The sequence below is a fragment of the Dipodomys spectabilis genome, unplaced genomic scaffold (genome assembly GCF_019054845.1).
Source record: "Dipodomys spectabilis isolate Male_0828 unplaced genomic scaffold, ASM1905484v1 ptg000668l, whole genome shotgun sequence".
Lineage (NCBI taxonomy): Eukaryota > Metazoa > Chordata > Mammalia > Rodentia > Heteromyidae > Dipodomys > Dipodomys spectabilis.
Window position 1 is genome coordinate 210,425 of NW_024871345.1, and position 18,959 is coordinate 229,383.

General features: G+C 46.9%; 1 protein-coding gene across 5 annotated transcripts in view; it reads right to left on the reverse strand.

The window, feature by feature from the left end:
- Positions 1–521: 521 nt before the first annotated feature.
- The window catches only part of Homer2 (homer scaffold protein 2), a 79,491-nt gene continuing 61,053 nt past the window's right edge, over positions 522–18,959 (reverse strand). For 2 of the 5 annotated variants that reach the window (XM_042671771.1, XM_042671767.1), the window contains exons 4-9: positions 12,308–12,400; positions 8,465–8,604; positions 5,427–5,583; positions 3,409–3,519; positions 2,478–2,558; positions 525–1,432 (exon numbers count right to left, since the gene is read on the reverse strand). In XM_042671771.1, coding sequence (XP_042527705.1) covers positions 1,244–1,432; positions 2,478–2,558; positions 3,409–3,519; positions 5,427–5,583; positions 8,465–8,604; positions 12,308–12,400 — 771 coding nt within the window. In that variant the 3' untranslated portion in view covers positions 525–1,243. Of the gene's footprint in view, positions 1,433–2,477; positions 2,559–3,408; positions 3,520–5,426; positions 5,584–8,464; positions 8,605–12,307; positions 12,401–17,477; positions 17,776–18,959 lie in introns of those variants that run through there. The other 3 variants (XM_042671770.1, XM_042671768.1, XM_042671769.1) reach the window with 3 other exon arrangements.

Genomic DNA, 18,959 nt, shown 5'->3' on the forward strand with positions numbered 1-18,959 from the left:
TTCTCTTGGGTGGTTCTCAGTATAGGGAGAGCTGGGGCAGAGTTCTCTCCTGCCCAAGGCATTTAGCCATGTGTGGGGCCAGGGACAGGAAATGTCCTCCTCTGCAAAGGCGGACTCCCAATGCAGAACCAGTGGCACCCAAAGTCCTCAGAGAAACTCCAGGTGGCAGGAGAGGCTCATGGCTCTACCCTTCCACAGCAGGATGGGGAAGCCAGAGGAAGACCTGGGAGAGCTTCCCTGTCACTGAGGCCAAGGCTCACCAGCGAAGCAACTCCCTCTGCCTTGCAGGCCTATCCAAGCATGCCAGCCTAGCTCCTAAGTCCAGTGTCCTGGGTCCCTCAGGGTATGAAGGTGGTGGTCACAGGGAAAATGACCTTTAGAGGATTCTTGGGGGGCCTCAGATCAGCCCCTATATTCCCCATTACCACCCACCTTACCCCAGAGCCAGCTGAGTATGACCACTGCTAGTCACGTCTGCTTCTGGTGATGCCCTAGCACACAGGAGATGGTGACTCACTCAACAGGGCTCTGGATTCTGCTGAGGGTGTGATGGAAACACTTCTCTTTCTGTGTTTAGTTGAGCAAGTATTTATTGAGCACCGACTCTGCCAGGCACTGTGCTAGGTGCCCTCACTACCTGCTGTTCTCACAACGCAGTATCTGTTCAGAAATGAAAACCAAGAAGAGGAACGTTGTTGCAACCATACAAACAGAAGAACTGGGCACAGCCATGCTAGTGCCTGCCAGGACAGAAACTACCAGAAACTAGTTTCCTTCTCCTAGAGCCTCTGCTGAGAGGTCACTTAAGAGCCCTCAGTGTTTACCGACAGAAGTGGCTGTCTCCCTGCCCTCCTTGATTGAGCTGATGCTATTCAATGAAAGGAAAATGGCTGTTGTACACAGGATATTAATATTTGGATAAGAAAATAATTTTTCCTCCAGTTCATAGGGTTGCAACAGCCCTTAAGGAAGGAAAATACAAACATCCCTGCCCTGACTGCATGAGCGCTTAAGGTAGACTAGTTCTAGATTCCTGAGTCAGAGTCCTCCAGTTGTCCACAACCTCACAAGGCCAGAGAAGCAAGAGATTTCTATGCTGGAGAGGAGTGGGTGGACGGCACAACTGGTTTGGAAACACAAAAAACTGCACCTGAATTTACAGAAACAATGCAAACGGGAGTATGTCTGGTCCTGGCAGTGTCACACACACTTGGGACTCACGGTCTGATGGATGGAGCAGACCCTAGTTGTCAGAGCCCAGCTTGGAGAGCCCCCTCCGGAAGTCGTGGAGGTCGTCGATCTTCCCATCCAGCGCCTCCAGGAAGCTCTTCAGCTCCCCTTTCAGGTGACGCTGTCTGTGTTTACTCTCCTCCATGTCCGTCTTCAGAGACCGCACTTTGTCTTCCAGGGTTTGATTGTCTCTCTCTGCTGCCTACAGGACATGGGAAATGTGACTCGTCGGGGAGGGGCAGGCGCAAGCGGGGGCAGGGCGGAAAGGGTGGCTGGCTGGTCAAGAAGCCCCGGACACACGAAGCTGTGACCCCTTGAGCACCATTTGAAGAAGGGTCTGGAAAAAAGGAGAGTGTGGAGCAGAGCCATCCACTGGAACCTGCCAGAGCCAGACCAATCATTCACCATCAAACCTGTGGGTCTGGGCAGGGACCTCAGACCTCGGCGGCAGCCTGTGGCTGCTAGGTCAGTAGGGAGGAGCAGACATTGGTGGCAGAAGGCTCCTTTATCCTGCTGGTAGACGCAGTGGGTGGGTGACAAAGTCCCACTTTGGAACACGGAATACAGAGTCCTGCCCAAGAACCATCACCAAGGGCCCAGCAGAGAAGCTTTGACATCCGGGTCAAGACATTCAGCCCCACCCCAGCTGGTCGGCAGTCCCGCCCCGAGAGGAACAGGCAGTCTGTGCATTCTGACGCCCTCACCAGGCATTCTGCAGCGCTGGATCCCACAGCCCAATCAAGGCTCGCGGTACACAGGGCTCCAGCTACCAAAGGCAGGACAGCTGCGAGTCCTTAGAGAGCCTTAGCCTCTATGTCACATGGAGCTGTATTTGGTGTGTATAAACTGGGATTTTCTTGAAATGCACCCAGGAATCATTCACCAATACAGTCCTGGTGCTGGGCACCTCAGTAAAGCACTCATTGTATTTGTACTGGAGCCTGAAGTGGGGAGATCCTGGGAGTAAAGGAGGGCCTGAAAAGCCTTGTTTTGTGGATCAGCAAGCCAAGGCCAGAGAGGAAGGCCTCCTCAACAGATAATTGTCCACACTACGATTATGCACAGGACTTCTTTGTACCAGCACTGTTGAGCTACCCCCTGGGGCAGGGATGGCATGCAATTACTGCTGTCCTTGTATATTAGAAAATAGCTCTTTGCCGTCCCAGGTGAGAAGGGAGAGGGAGGGCAGTAGCCGGTAGCATGCCAACTGACACCTCACTGGCCCAGGACAGGTGCCCACCCCTTACCTCTAACTTCTCAGACACATATTCACACTCTGACATGAGCTGAGGTATAATTTCACTTTGCTTCCGGAGATCTTTCAACTCCTATGGGAGACAGAGATTTGAAAAAGAACATACATGGAAATCAGGTGTGATGTATCAAGCCTGGCCAGGGAAGAAGAGTTTGTGGGACAACTTGTCAACCAATGTCTGGAAACAGAGAGGCACACTTGTCATCCTTGGGACAGGGGGAAACACAAGCCTGGCCAGAGCATAAAACAAGACCCCGCCCTTGGCAAACGGGGTTGACAGTGTGACTTAAGTAAGAGTGCCTGTCTGGAAAGCATGAAGCTCTAGTTCAATCATGAGTACCATCAAAAAGAGAGAAAAGATGTGTTCTTGAAGACCGTCAACTTGTACATATACTGACCGAGGACACTGCTAGAAGATGTCCTGTCTGCATGAACAGGAATGATGACAGCACTATTCTGAAACTTCAGGTGGCTCCAAGGGCTTGATGACCACATGAGGTCTGCAGAGTACCTGAGGTTGTAGTTCTTGTTTACAGAGGGAAAATTGAGGCCCAGAGTGGTTTGGTAACTTGCCCATGGTCTCCACTGTGTGTGGAGTTAACTGCTCTACCTCCCAGAATATGATGACATATCAACTGTTCTCCATTCTAGAATATACAGAACGACTGTATCACAGCTATTGCTCTAGCTGCATTAATTTGATAACAGAACTCAAATTCTGATGACTGTAAGCATTACCCAACGGTTGTGTGAAGTTGGACTCACTCCTGGGTCTGAGAGGAGAGTGCAGTATCCATGCATCATGCTATGATCTTGACCTGGTGTCCAGGTAGCTGTTGGGGCCAGGGCCACACCACAGACCACCTGCCATGGGTGGAGGTCACCCCAAAGGCCCCGAAAAGCCTGTTCGCTCTGTTACTCACCGTCTCCTTCTCTCCGAGTTCTGATTCCAGCTCCTCGATTCTCCTCTTCAGCTGGGCATTCTTCTCCTTCTCTCTGTTTATCTCACTGCACTGCTCTTCTAGCTCATCGATCTTTAATAAAGCACAGACATTAAGGCAAGGAAGCTGGGCTACTTCAGTCATTAAAGAGCTCACTACCATCTCTCTCTCTCTTTCCTTTCTCTCTCTCTCTCTCTCTTTCTTTCTTCTTTTTTGCTGGTCCTGGGGTTTGAACTCAGGGCCTGGGCACTGTCCCTGAGATTCTTTTGGTCAAGGCTAGTGCTCTGCCACTTGAGGCACAGCTCCACTGCCAGGTTTTTTGAATAGTTAACTGGAGATAAGAGTCTCACAGACTTTCCTGTCCAGAGTGGCTTCTAACCATGATCCTCAGATCTCAGCCTCCTGAGTAGCTAGGATTACAGGTGTGAGCCACTCACACCCAGCTGCTTTCTTTTAAAATATAAAATTTTGCTTCTGCCGCAGCAGCCATTGGAAAATGGCAGCCACGGCTATGCGCTACCAAGCACACACCAAGTTCATGCAGGACATGATCTGTGAGGTGTGTGGCTTTACCCTGTATAAGCAGCATGTCATGGAGCTGCTCAAGGTGTCCAAAAACAAGCAGGTGCTCAAGTTCATCAAGAAATGGGTGGGGACGCACATCTGTGCCTAGGGGAAGTATGAGGAGCTAAGCAGCGTGCTGGCCCCCATGGAGGCTGTGGCAAAGGACTGAGACCTCGCTGCCCCCAATAAACCTCTGCTCCCCTCCATAGCTGTGGCTATGAACACAGCTCCCCACGGGGCTTCTGCCCTGTGTGCACAGGACGCCTTCCTTAAAACCAGCAGGGCCAGGGCCAGAGCTCAGGTCAGTCAGTCCCTCTGGCAGGTAGATCCGCCAGGCCTGACAGAGACCTGCAAAGTCAGCAGCTGGCCTGCTGCCCCTGATGGTCAGCACCCAACATAGCTGGAAAAGTGACGTGAGGTCATACCCCAGTGAAAGAGGGAGGGAAGAAGGGAGGGAGGGAGGAAGGGGGCAAAGGAAGAAGGGAGGACAGAAGAGGAAGGGAAGAAGGGAAGGAAGAAGGGAGGGAGGAAGGTAGGAAAAGAGGAAAGGAAGAAGGGAGGGAGGAAGAAAGGAAGGTAGGAAGGGAGGGAGGTAGAGAGGGAGGGAGGGAGGGAGGGAGGAAGGAAGGAGTAAGGGATTTGGATAGAAGTAGCTTTTGAATGAAGGCTCTTCCCCATACCTTGTATCTATTTTGTTTTTTTGTGGTTGGTCATGGGGCCTGAACTCTGGGCCTGGGCGCTGTCCCTCAGCTCTTCAGCTCACGGCTAGCGCTCTACCATTTGAGCTACAGCGCCACTTCTGGTTTTCTGTGGTTTTCTGTTTCTTCTTCTTCTATGGTTCTTTTTTTTTTTTTTTTTCTGCTTATGTGGTGCTGAGGAATCTAACCCAGGGCCTCATGCATGCAAGGCAAGTGCTCTACCACTGAGCCACCTTCCCAGCTCACTTCTGGTTTTCTGGTGGATTATTGGAGATAGAGTCTCATCGACTTTTGTGCCTGGGCTGGCTTTGAACTGGGATCCTCATATCTAGCCTCCTGAGTGGCTAGGATGACAGGCGTGAGCCACCGGTGCTCAGCTCTGCATCTATTTTCTCTCTTCTCTGGATCCCTGACCATGAAGTTGGAGGAACCCGGAGGAGGCCACTGCAAACAAAAGCAGCCCATGGCTGGCATGGAGAACATAGACATGCCACAAACTCCAGTTTATTCAGCTCTCCTTAGCAACAGTGTTACAAAACTGTTACTGTAAAGGCAGTAAGTGAGGGATTTAGATGGCTGAATTCCTGTAAGAAGGGCATGGAGATGGTAGGATATTCCAAGGGAAGGCAACAAGCCTTCCTCCTGCCCGAGGGGATGAGAGCCAAGTGAGAGCAAGGGTGAGGGAGGAGAGAGGACCCTGCCCAGTCAGCCCACTGCCTCCTCCCAGGCCAGGCCCACCTTGCTTCGGAGCCGGTCATTCTCGTCTCTGCAGATGGAGAACTGCCTCTTCCACTGCTCTACGCTGGCTGCAGACTCCTGCAGCGCCGTGGTCAGCCGGGCATTGCTCTCTCTCAGGGTCTGCAGCTCGATCTCCCACTTCTTCACATTGGCAGCACTGGGAGGGAGACATTGGGCCACAGAGATGGCAGTGGCAGGACAGGGAACAGGGCGCTGCTGCCCCTCAGCCCACCCCAGAGGAGGCTTACATTTTCATCCTCCAGAGATGCTGGTCAGAGGGCTTGGCACCACTTTAGGGTGGACATGTCATCACAACAGGCTACGTTTTTAAACAAACGCCTTCGAAGACACGTCTTAAGAGGGCAGGCTGTAGCGTGTGTATAGACCTTGCTGACCACTGCTGAGAACTCTCTTTCTAGAGTGAGCCTCGATCTGGGCTCTGAACTGCTGGGGGCCTGTAGGGCCTTGTGTTTCTGGAGAGCCACCAAAACCTCTCTGGAGACCTAGGACCCAAGTGTGAATAAATGTGACACAAAACAGCCTGGCTTCAGGCTGACAAGGGCCCTGCCGTAACCTGTGGCTTTTCAGAGCCCTCCAGGAATTTAGATTTTGAAGCCAGCATTTGGGGGGACAGGGGACAGTGACCGGGGGCCAATCCCTATGAGCAGATCTGGGCATCGAGGTTTATGGGATCAACTTATAAACCTAGAGGCTATGGCTCTGGGCACTGAGAGCTGAAGGCTTGCTTGTCACCCTGTAGTCTATGGACACCTGCACCTTCACCTCTACCTTCTCCTGGAAGACGCTGAACTGAGCAGGACTCTGGTTTGCCCAGTTACGGTTCCCTTCCCACCTGCTCTCCTCCCTCTCCTCTGAGCCCACACGTCTTGGTGCAGAGTGTGACCGGAACTGATGTGGCTGGGGCTGCATATGACAAGCTCATCAGAAAGTGTCTGTCTGGCTGAGGGCAGTCCATTTTCTGAAGGCTTTTCAATATTTTTTTTTTCTCTTTAAAGTAAGTGTAACTATGTCTGAATAACTTGTATTATCTTTCAGCTGATGGCCTTGGGATCCTAGGTATTGATTGGAAAATGTGTGCTTTCAGTTTCAAATACCACAGGCTGGAAAAATAGTAAGATGCTATTATCTGATGAATTTGAGCTGAGGATTTAAGCTGACTTAGGGAAGTGGCTTCATGCCTGTTCCTGTAACTCACTTGTTCATGAAACTTGGATTTGAAAATATTTATTTTTAGAGGTGAAACATTTTCATTCAGGCAGCCTACTGTGACTTACACATCCCAAAATAGTCCTCAATTGTCTGGCAAGCAGGGAAAGAAACTGGTCACAGTTTTATCTTTCAATGACAAAGACCCAGAGCTCAGAGGTCACTGAAGGGTAAGAGTCCCACTTCTCTGGAACTCCTGGGTCAGATCACAGGAGCTGAACCTCAAGCCCGGGGCATGGGTGCCCGCCATTTGGTGGCTGCACTGTAGAATGTGACTGGCCAAGATACTCCTGAAAAGAATCTGCAGTGGAAGGCTTTCAGTTGTGTCACCTTGGGCAGAGAGTTACTGCTGGGGCTCAGTTTTCTTGCCTGTACGATGGGGAAATTTAGACAGTGTGACTCCTAGAAGCTATAGCTCTTAAATGGGCATGTCTGAAGAAGAAAGTATCTCAGCCACAAAGAGGAGGATGAGGAAGATAGCCAAGTCCCTGGGCCTGGTGAGCAGAATGAGTCTGAAGGTACTTGTGGGCTAGTCCTACGACATAAACACAAGCACAGCTTGTTATTAAAAACAGGAACCGGGGCTGGGAAGGTGGCTCAGTGGTAGAGTGCTTGCCTTATGCATGAGGCCCTGGGTTCAATTCCTCAGCACCACATAAGCAGAAAAAGGTGGAAGTGGTGCTGTGGCTCAAGTGGTAGAGCGCTAGCCTTGAGCTGAAGAGCTGAGGGACAGCGCCCAGACCAGAGTTCAGGCAGGCCCAACGACCAACCAACAAAACAAAACAAAACAAACAAAAATAACCCAGGAATATAGCTCGCTACAGGGGACACTGGTCCCCAACAGTCTGTCACAGCTTCTTAGCACTCCCCAAAGGAAGGTCATTTTGTGTCTGAACTGGTAGACCTGCAGCTTAATCTTGTGACCCTTCTATGGTACTTGTGTATTTAATGTCACGTTAGATGTCACAAACACAGATAGCCGTATATGAACTAAAAATATATACTTAAAAGAGAGGCTGGGCTGGGTGCTGGTGGCTCATGCCTGTAATCCTATCTACTCAGGAAGCTGAAATCTGAGGATCAAAGTTCAAAGCCAACCCTGGGCAGGTAAGTCTATGAATATCCATGAGAATCTTCTCTTTAATTAACTAGCAGAAAGCTGGAAGCGGAGCTGTGGCTCCACTTTGCCTTAAGCAAAAAAGTCAATTGAGAATGAAAGGTCCTGAGATCAAGCCCTAGGAACACCCTACACAACGTAATCCATACACACATATATTACTGTTATAGTATACTTTTAAAAATACATTTTATCATATATATTTTAAAAGAATGTATCATTGATGTTTGAAATCATTTTAAAGTTTGCTTCATATAGCTCTGTACATTTGTCAAGTCTATTCCTATTTTAAGATTTCAGTTCATACTATAAAAAAAGTCTTCTTTAAATATATATCCTGTGTAATGAATTTGTATATATGAATGTTTTTGACTTTTGTGGGATTTTTTTATTATCCTTCATAATTTCACAGGTTTTCATATGCTTTTTTGATATTTAAAAACTCAATTTCATATAGAATAAATGATAAATGGGTCTCCTTAAAAACAGAGCAAAGCACTACTGCAAAGACACATCCCTGCTTTGTCACACTCAGCCCTCCCGCACACCCGTAGGCCCTCTCCCCTGCGCACACTCACAGGCCTTACACACGCTGACTGAGCAGGAGGCAAAAGGAACCCTTTGCACCTCAGCCTGAGAGGCTTCGAGATGGTAAACATGGGGGTCCGGGGTCTGGACTGCAGACCAGCCTCACCTCTGTGTCAGGGCGATCTTCAGCTTGTCGTTCTCGGACTTGAGGTGTGTGTCCGCTGCGCCCGCGTGAGAGGCCTTTTCATCGTCAGTCCCATTGACACTGGATGCCTGAGTACAAGACGGGGTTTCACACCCAGATTCCTGGCCAAATGAATTATCTGCACATGTTACTGCTTGTACTCACACTGGCAGCAAAGTAGACACTGTTTATGAGTGTGAACAAACCAATACATCTAATCACAATGCAGCCGAGACTAACCACAGGCGGATGGAGACACAACCACAGGGGAAAGACCCTGAGAAGTCCGCACACACTTACAAAATCGGTGCGTTTCACTGAAGAGAGAACATTTGGGGCCGCTGCTCAGAGCCATCTGACTAATACATACATACATACGTAAATAGTGCCAGTCCTGGGGCTTGATCAGGGCCTGGGTTGCTGTTCGTCCTTGAGCCTCTTTCTGCTCAAGGCTAGCACTCTACCACTTGAGCCACAGCTCTCCTTCCAGCTTTTTTGGGGGTGTAGTTTCAGTGGAGATAAGAGTTTCACAGACTTTCTTGCCTGGGGTGGCTTTGAACTGTGATTCTCAGATCTCAGCACTGGCACTGGCTCTTTACTCAAATTTTATAGACAAACCTTCCAAGCTGAAATATCAGGTCCCCCTAAATACCACAAGAACCTAAGCAATAGTGAAAGGAATAGAAAAGGAACAAACATTGAGTCAACGCAGAAATCCTAGGCCTATGGAGATTATCAACATAGTCATTAGGAAAACAGGAATGGCTGTGGAAGTGTGCCTTCTCCATCGCTGCTTAGCACTGCCTGAATGCTCTAACATGTGCTCTCCAGTAAGCCAAACATGAGGTGAAACCTTATCTGGTCCTGGATAAGATCTTAGAAAGATCTTATTTAGCATCCAATAAACATAAAGGCAAGGGAAGAGCCACAAAAGAACTGGTATGTAAATGTGACTTAGCATTTTGCTTTGCAAAAAAGTGCCAAAAACAAAAATAAAATAAAGCCTAGGAAGTATATTTATAGCAGATATTAAAAATAAACTGCCAATACCTTTTCTGTATTGAAGAGCTTTTAAGAGTCCTTATCTTTTAGAGTTACAAACTGAAACATTTATGATGGGAATAAGATAGCATCGGAACATGAGAAAGGGGTCAAAGCAGAAGGCATAGTTAAAACCATTGGTCATAATTTTTTTTTTTTTTTTGTTGGTCATGGGGCTTAAACTCTGGGCCTGGGCACTGTCCCTCAGTTCTTCAGCTCAGGGCAAGCACTCTACCACTTGAGCTACAGTGCCACTTCTGGTTTTCTAGCGGTTTATTGGAGATAGGAGTCTCACAGTCTTTCCTGCCCGGGCTGGTTTTGAACTGCGATCCTCAAATCTCAGCCTCCTGAGTAGCTAGGATTACAGGCATGAGCCACTAGCGCCCGGCTTGGTCATAAATTTCTAATTGTTAAAGCTGACCTATGAGCATGTGGGGGTTCGCATACAGTTTTGACTAGTTTTTGTATTTGTTCAAAATTGTTCATGTTAAAAAACTAATCATTGGGTGCTGGTGGCTCATGCCTATAATCTTTACCTACTCAAGGAGGCTGAGATCTGAGGACTATAGTTTGATATCAGCACAAGCAGGAAAGTCTGTGAGATTCATCTTCCAATTAAACACTAAAAAGCTGGAAGTGGAGCTGTGGCACTAGCAGAAAACTAGCTTTGAGCAAAAAAGCTCAGGGACAGCGCCCAGGCCCTGAGTCCAAGCCCCAGGACTAGAACACACACACACACACACACACCATATACACACAAATTGTCAAGTCCTTAGAAATCCATATGTGAACAGCTTAATTTTTTTAAAGAAGAAAAATGACTATGGGTAATACAAAAGGAAAACTGCATATAGCTGGTATGTGGTGTGTACCTATAATCCCAGCTCTATGAGAGGCATGAATATGTAAGGAAGATGTTGTCCAAAGCCAGGCTCAGGCACAACTGGCAGACCCTGTCTGAAAAGTAACTAAAGCAAAAAGGAATGGGGATGCTGCTCAGAAAGCTGTCTAGCAAGTTTGAGGCCCTGAGTTCAAACTACAGCACCATGAAAGAAGAAATGCATATCATTAATAGACATAAAAGCAATGTCACTAGAAAAGTAATATAAAGTGAAAGAAACAAGCTAATAAAATACATTTGTTCATCTGTCAAATTAACAAAGCTTTCTGGGTAAGGTGTAGGAAGAAAGAGCCTTCCTCATTGCTGGCGGGAGTGGGGCTGAACAGTCCCATAGGCTAAGTGTACAAGGTGTCTCAACACCCAATACCTTTAAGCCATACTTCCACTTCAACCATTTATGCTGCAGAAACCTTCAAAAGAGTCAGGCAAGATGGTTCTTCATGGTGTTATTTGTATTAATAAAAAAACAGAGCTGGGAACTGTTTTTTTGTTTGTTTTTTTCTTCCTAGCTACTCAGGAGGTTATGATCTGAGGATTATGATTCAAAGCCACCCAGTGTAGGAAAGTCCATGAGACTCTTATCTCCAACAAACCACTCAGAAAAAGCCAGAAGCAGCACTGCTGCTCAAGTGGTAGAGTGCTAACTTTGAACATGAGAGGCTCAGGGACAGCACCCAGGCCCAGAGTTCAAGCCCCAAGACTGGCAAAGAAAACAAAAGGTGCTGGTGTCTCACGGCTGTAATTCTAGCCTCTCAGGAGACTGGGATCTGAGGACTGAGGTTTGAAGCCAGCCTGGGAAATAAAGTCAATGAGACTCTCCTTTCCAATTAACTATAAAAACAAAAAAAGCTGGAAGTGGAGTTGTGGCTCAAGGAGTAGAGCCTTAGCCTTGAACACAAAAGCTCAGAGACAGTGCCTAAGCCTCATGACTGAAAAAAAAAAATCATTTTAGTTGGAGATAAAAATGACAGCATTCCTGCCGGGCGCTGGTGGCTCACGCCTGTAATCCTAGCTACTCAGGAGGCTGAGATCTGAGGATTGCGGTTCAAAGCCAGCCCGGGCAGGAGAGACCGTGAGACTCCTATCTCCAATAAACCACCAGAAAACCGGAAGTGGCACTGTAGCTCAAGTGGTAGAGCGCTCGTCTTGAGCTGAAGAGCTGAGGGACAGCGCCCAGGCCCAGAGTTCAAGCCCCACGACCGACAAAAAAAAAAAAAAAAGATAGCATTCCTAAAGTCTGAGTTGATATATGTGGTAGTGAGGGAAGGCTTGACAAGCCTGTATGCTGAACCAGAAAATGGAGACTTCAGGAGCAAAGGGTTGGAGTAAGCAGGGCATATCATGAAGATAGCCAGGAGTCTGTGCAGTGGGGCTGAGGTGTGCTGTAGAAGGTATGCAGATATTTGGGAGGCTGTCAAAGACCCGGGTGGGCCGTAAACCGAGAGCCCCAGATCTCAGCTTCTGGAGTAGTTAGGATTATGGGAGTGAGCTACCAGCACCAGGCAAAAATGAGCTCTTTTCAGCCAAAGTAAAATACTCAATTTCCTGGCAAAGCCAGACCCCCTGTAGCTAAGAGAGTACTGTTGGGAACACTGATAACGTTTAAATTCAGTGGCCACAGAACATCTCCAGCCCAGGATGAGCATTTACTCTAATGTCATTAACCATTTTCTGTCCTATAAGTACCACATTTTGAGAAGTTTAGGAGTTTCATAAAGGCATGTCAAATCCTCTTCCCTAGGAACAAACTCATAGTTGGAAAAAGCTTTCAAGATGTCCTACTGCTAAATAGGAATATCCTATTCCTTCCCAGGAGTGCTGAGGAATGAAGGTCTTGGTCACTGACTGATCACACTCCGATTGTCCCAGTGACAATGACTTACTTGCGAGTGATTACTTGAGGTCTCAGTTTTCTCCTGGGACTTGTCTCTGGCTAGTTTGGCAGCTTCTTTTACCTCCTGGAATTTCTCTGCAAACTGAACAGGAACAACAGATACTAAGGTTTTTATTAATCTTAGTCATGGGTGATATTCAAAACACATTTTTATTATTTGGCATCCATTTTATATACTGTATATACTGTACAAATCTAAAAAAATACATATAGGGACTTTTTTCCCCAGTATACACTGTTGGCCAAGGGAAAACACAAACTAATTTCAAAACTACTGATGTGAGTTTGATGATGAAATATTAAAAACAAATTACAGGGCGCCGGTGACTCACACCTGTAATTCTAGCTACTCAGAAGGCTGAGATCTGAGGAGTGCGGTTAAAGCCAGCCTGGGCACGAAAGTCTGTGAGACTCTTATATCCAATAAACCAGAAAACCAGAAGTGGCACTGTGGCTCAAGCGTAGAGTGCTAGCCTTGAGATGAAGAGCTGAGGGACAGCGCCCAGGCCTAGAGTTCATGACCAACAAACAAAACAAAACAAAATAAAAAACAAAGCAAAAAAACAAAAAAAGCAAATTAAGTGGCACTGTGGTTCAAGTAGTAGAGCACTACCCTTGAGCTGAAGAGTTCAGGGACAGTACCTAGGTCTAGACCTCAAGCCCCACAATCAAAAAAAAACAAAAAAACAAATTAATAAAACTTGCAGCTTGGGCTGGGAAGGTGGCTCAGTGGTAGAGTGCTTTCCTCGCATGCATGAGGTCCTGGGTTCAATTCCTCAGCACCACATAAGCAGAAAAAGCCAGAAGTGGCGCTGTGGCTTAAGTGGTAGAGCGCTTGCCTTGAGCTGAAGAGCTGAGGACAACACCCAGGCCCAGAGTTCAGGCCCCATGATCGACAAAAAAAAAAACCCAAAACCTTGCAGGTTAACAGTAGCTAATACAATCACAATGAGGGAAATACCGCCACACAACTGAAGGAATCAATGGAAATCCACCAACTCTACTGGAGAGATCCAGTAGCTCTAATGAGTCAATATCATGACTCAACATCATGATTTTAGAAGTAGGAACTGTTCCAGATTTTAAAAGCTTATGATACACAACAGCCTTTGTTTGCATCCTTAATCATCAGATAATTTGCTTTTACGTAGTTCAACAAGAGAAATGAAGCAACATGGTAGGATCAGTAACTTAAATCTAGGTGATTTAAAATGTCTGAATATTTCTGTAATCAACAAACTTCTAAAATGCTAGGGCAATCCTACCAATCCCTTGTTCACAGTCACTCACAGAGAAGGCAGCTGATTTTAATGAGCAAATATATTATCTGAACACAAATGCCAAGGAGAGGAAGATGTAGTTGCTGAGAAACAACAACAAAAGCAGCAGTTGCGAGGCTGCAGACAATGCTGAGGTCTCTGCAGAGGACTATGAGTGAGCACAGGCTCCGAGTGTCTTCACAAGGCAGTCAGTGAGCCCAGCCCTGGTCTAAGCAGAAAAGCTCAGCCTTTGTGCGGCTGCTGCAGCCAGGTGCTACCCATTTGACCACTCCAGAGCCGTCTGGAGGCGAGGCTCACTGCCTACAGCGGTGTAAAACCCATGAGGCTCAGCAGGGACAGAGACAGGATGGAGAAAGCCCTCCTTTCCATAAAAACAACATGTCTTGAACCCCTTGATGGCAGTGCTCCTGACTCAGTTCTCTGGACGCCCACTTCCTCCCAAACCTGGGGAAGAATAGCACTGATACATGGGGGGTGGGGGTTGGAGGGGGAGGGGGACATGCATTTATTCAGTGAGTGGAGGAGCTATAGATTGGCTTGCTGTCCCCTGGCTGATGAGAAAGGAAAGAGATTCGTACCCTCAAAGGAACTCCTAAGTCTACTGTAGAGGGTTTTGTTGACATGCAGACAGGATTGAATCAAAAAGAACATTTCAGGAAATAAGCTTAAAAGTAACAAAACAGGAAAAGCCCTGTCAAGTACATTACAACAAATACTCATTTAAAAGCTGTGTTATTCTTAACAGACACAAGGTCAAACAGAACAAACAGATGAGAACTGAGTCCTACCAGTAAAGACAAAAATTAGCTCATTACAGAGGAAGAACCATAACTCAATGAGGAAGACTTTTCAACATGTAACTGATATAACTTTTAGTAAATTAGGGGAGAGGAATTTAGATGCTTATCACAAACCACTGGTTTGGCAAGTTACTGATGGGTTAAAGAGGAAGTATGGGGGAGGGTATCAAATCTTAAGAAAGGCAGGCCCCCAAAGAACTGAACATCTCTTCAACTTGTATTTAAAGGGTGGAAGGACACTTTTCTAAAGTTGGGAAAAATAAAATCACAAAAGTGACAGGCAGGACTATAAAACAATTTAGGAGCACAGAAAAATGGCTATTATTTTTTTTTATGAAAGGGTTTGTACAAGATGAAAAGGAAAATATAAAAATCCTAAAAGATAAATAGCAAAATTCATGAGTAAGAATACAACTGAACAACTTACAGAAAAGATTGCTCAGCCTTGCTGGAAATTCAAATCAAAATAATGAGGCTCCATTCTTTGCTTGCTAAATTAGCAAGTGCTAAATACAATTATAAACTCCAGGGCTAGCAATACCTTCTTGGTAGTGTTGTGTTTTGGTACAGCCCCACTGAGAAGCAATTTGGAAATATGTATCACGGGTGAGAAAAACATTCATATGTACTGACTCACTGATATTGCTTCTGGGAAAACATTCTGTGAAAATAATTGCAAATATGAAAAAAAAGGCCTTGGATATAATGGTTGTAATCCTAGCATTAGCTACAATAATGGAAAACTGGAAGTGGTCCAGGGAACCTTGGGAGGATGATGGAGATGCTTCTCTTCATAGCCTCCAACTAAGAACAGCGAGATCAGTTACAAGAGGCACCAAATGACTGTCCTTCATGAAAACCCTCCAGCTCTGAAGTTCTCTGGTATTTCATATTTACTATAAAATAGCACACGTGCCAGTAATTTAGGAATTGTAGCTTACAAATAAGTATTTCCTAAAATTGATGGTCATGTTATTCAGATATACACACTAATCACCTATTTCTGATAGATCTCTATTCATCACATTTCTTTCTTTTAAAAAATGACTAGGGCTGGGAAGGTGGCTCAGTGGTAGAGCGCTTGCCTCGCACGCATGAGGCTCTGGATTGGATCCCTCAGCACCACATAAACAGAAAAAGCCGGAAGTGGCGCTGTGGCTCAAGTGGTAGAGCACTAGCCTTGAGCTGAAGAGCTGAGGGACAGCGCCCAGGCCCAGAGTTCAAGCCCCACGATGACGACCACCACCAAAAAAGAGCAGTGAAACCCATGGATCAAAAGATACTTAAATCACAAAGCTTCTGAAATATAGCAGCAAATTCCTGTGCTTTCATTTACTCATGTCATTTTCTGTCTGCAGTTTTTAGTGGTAATAGATTTTTATTCAAAGCCATCATCAACATCATCACTATTGATTGATTTTATGTGGCTTCTTTTCAGTATCGACCTTTGAAGACCTGTGCCAAACATAGTATTTACCTACTAAAAAATTATTTTTTCTTTTCTTTTAGCTTAACAAAATCTCAAATCTGTATGAACAGGAAATAGATGTTGGTCCAAGCTGACTATGGCAACCTACTCTTCTTAGTGACTTACTTTTTTGGAGGAGGGGGCTAGGAACTTGGCTGAGACTGGGATTTTGGAAGCCTGGCACAGGGGTCCCAGGGGAAGTGTTCTGCCAGACCTTCTTTCTATGAATGCAGATGTGATGCATAGAGCTTGAGAAGACATCCATCACCACAGGAAAACAACAAAGAATCAAAAACTATGCAGACTCTTGAGTACAGCGTCTTGAGAGCAAACACTGTGAAGCTGAGGGTAACCAGCAACCACCTGCCTCAGGACTTCTCTTTTGCACAAAATAAACCCATTTTAACTAGGTTTTCTATAATCTGTGGCTAAAGGCATTCTAACTAAAATAACAACTAATATCATCCCTCATTCAAAAAAAATTAGCCTGTAAGTCTGGTGCAGGTGGCTCATGCCTATAATCCTAGTTACTCAGGAGCCTGAGATCTGAGGATCTCAGTTCACAGCCAGCCTGGGCTGGAAAGCTTGTGAGATTCTTTTTTTTTTTTTTTTTGTCGGTCATGGGGCTTGAACTCTGGGCTTGGGTGCCATCCCTGCGCTCTTCAGCTCAAGGCAAGCACTCTACTGCTTAAGCCACAGCACCACTTCCAGTTTTCTAGTGGTTTATTGGAGATAAGAGACTCACGGACTTTTCTGCCGGGCTGTCTTGGAACCGTGATCCTCAGATCTCAGCCTCCTGAGTAGCTAGGATTACAGGAGTAAGCCACTGGCGCCTGGCTTTGTGAGATTCTTAACTCCAATATACCATCAGAAAACCAGAAGTGGCGCTGTGGCTCAAATGGTTGACAGCTAACTTTGAGCAAAAAGCAGCTCAGGGATACTGCCCAAGTCCTAGGACCAATACACCACCTCCTTCCACCCCACATACTAACACAACTTAGACCTTAAATCAGATGATGGGAAATTAGGGGATTGGGCCATGGTCTTACAACTACACTGAGTTACTGAAGTGAACATATGGGGAAACTGAGCTACAGAGAAATTGCACATGCGTCAGGGTTGAGATGGACCAGTCATAGAGGACTTGGTAGGCCAGCCTATACTGCTGTTCATCGAAGGAGGACTGTGTTTCCTCTTGTCTGTGATGAAAGGGATGAAGACATACTTACAACAGTGACACTTGGGACCAGATGCAAGGAAAATAACATCAATCACCAGCTCATTCTTATATTTATATCTCCCTCCTTTGGTCTCTCTTCATAAACGATTCCTTTGATCAGAGCAGAAGTTCCTTCACAACACTCTTCACTGGGCTGAGGTAGTTTGTCTTCCCCAGTGGCAGGCAACTGAGTCTTGGTTCACTTCTGGGAATGTAAGCTCCTGCTATTTTTGGGAAACGGTTGGAAGAACAAAGTTCTCCTGCACTACGTTTTTGTCTGCGGTTGTAAAGTGGTCCTTGTAATAAGAGCTGTTGGGACCAAGGCATCTATTTTCTTTGTAGGGGTTACAGAAAGAAGTGCATATAAAGTGTTTTTAAATGAAAATACCCACCCTGGGGTTTTTCTCCAGCCTAGAGCACGCGATGACTGCCTCCCTCTGAGGGTCTGTGGGTGGTGGCTCTGGGAAGTCAGGCGTACTCAGCCACTGCTGTCCCTCATCCGCATCTTGGGAACCCATTAGGCCCCAGCTCTTTCTGTGGTAGGTAACTGCCACTCGAGACCGCCAACCTCGATTCACAGTGATTTACCCCTGTGTCAGTGTGTGCTTAATCACCCCCTTCAGAAAAAGGGGAGAGCGGATCTGAAATATTTTGGACAAAGGAGACATCTAGGACCTTGAGAAGTCTCTGTGACTGTGACACTCGAGTCTCCGGCTGCTGGAGACTCTGTGACTCAGGAAGACGGACACTCCTTAATGATAGGACATTTTCATTTGGGAAAAATCAGAAGTGGCAGCCCTTGGAGGCAGGTGCAGCTCCAGGTCTCTCCAGCTCTCACAAAGAATTGGACTTTTAGCAACTTGTCCTGGTTTGTATCTAGAGTTCTCTTTTTAATTCTGTTCACGGAAGCTCCTCCACTTCACCCCTCCCCCTCCCCCACCCTCTCCCCCTCCTCCTCTTCTTCTTCGTTATGGGGCTTGAACTCTGGGCCTGGGCGCTGTCCCTCAGCTCTTCAGCTCAAGGCTAGTACCCTACCACTTGAGCCACAGCACCACTTCCTTTTTTTTTTCTTATGTGGAGCTGAGGAATCGAACCCAGGGCCTCAAGCATGTGAGGCAAGTGCTCTACCACTGAGCCAACCTCCCAGCCCCGGCCCTTCCTATTATTTTGATGCCACTGCTGATAGAAGGAATCTTTCCAGACCTCCAGGAAGAACATCTGGTTCAGAAACGGATCAGGAGCCTGTATGGATTTGGCTCAGCAAGGGCTCAGGAGCTCCTCCAGCAGCTGGGGGCCTCTGGGCAAGCGATTGGGGGGGGGGGGGGGAGAGTGCTGTGTGGGGACAGGGGCACTCTTCAGGGGGAAGCATGTGACCTCCAACACACTCAGACACAGGCCGTGTCTCTCTGACTCCTTCCGCTGACCATCACACTTGCTTCCCCCGTGTGCAGACTCTGCCCTCCCAGTACCTGCTCCTCTTGGGTGTCACCAGCACTACCCATCTGCACACCAGAGGCTCCTCTCCTCCCTCTTTACTTACCAAGCTCCGCCGACTTAGCTCGTCAACCTTTTTAAAATCTCTCCAGTTTGTACTCAACCCTTAATGAGCGAACCCTTAACGGTCAAATCTGACTTGTTGCCAGGGAAAAATATCTACCTAAGATGCAAATCTGACCCCTTTCCTTCTGGGCTTTTGACTTCTCAGGTCATAGGATAAAGTCCAGAAACCTAGCATGACCTTAGAAGGAGATTTCAGTAGCGACCCTCCAACAGCTGTCCTCTTACAGCACGTGGTCCTCAAAATCCAGCTGACAGGACCCAGATAAGCAAGGCAGCCCTCCCTGCGCTCGCTGGCCCTATGGGACACACAAAGC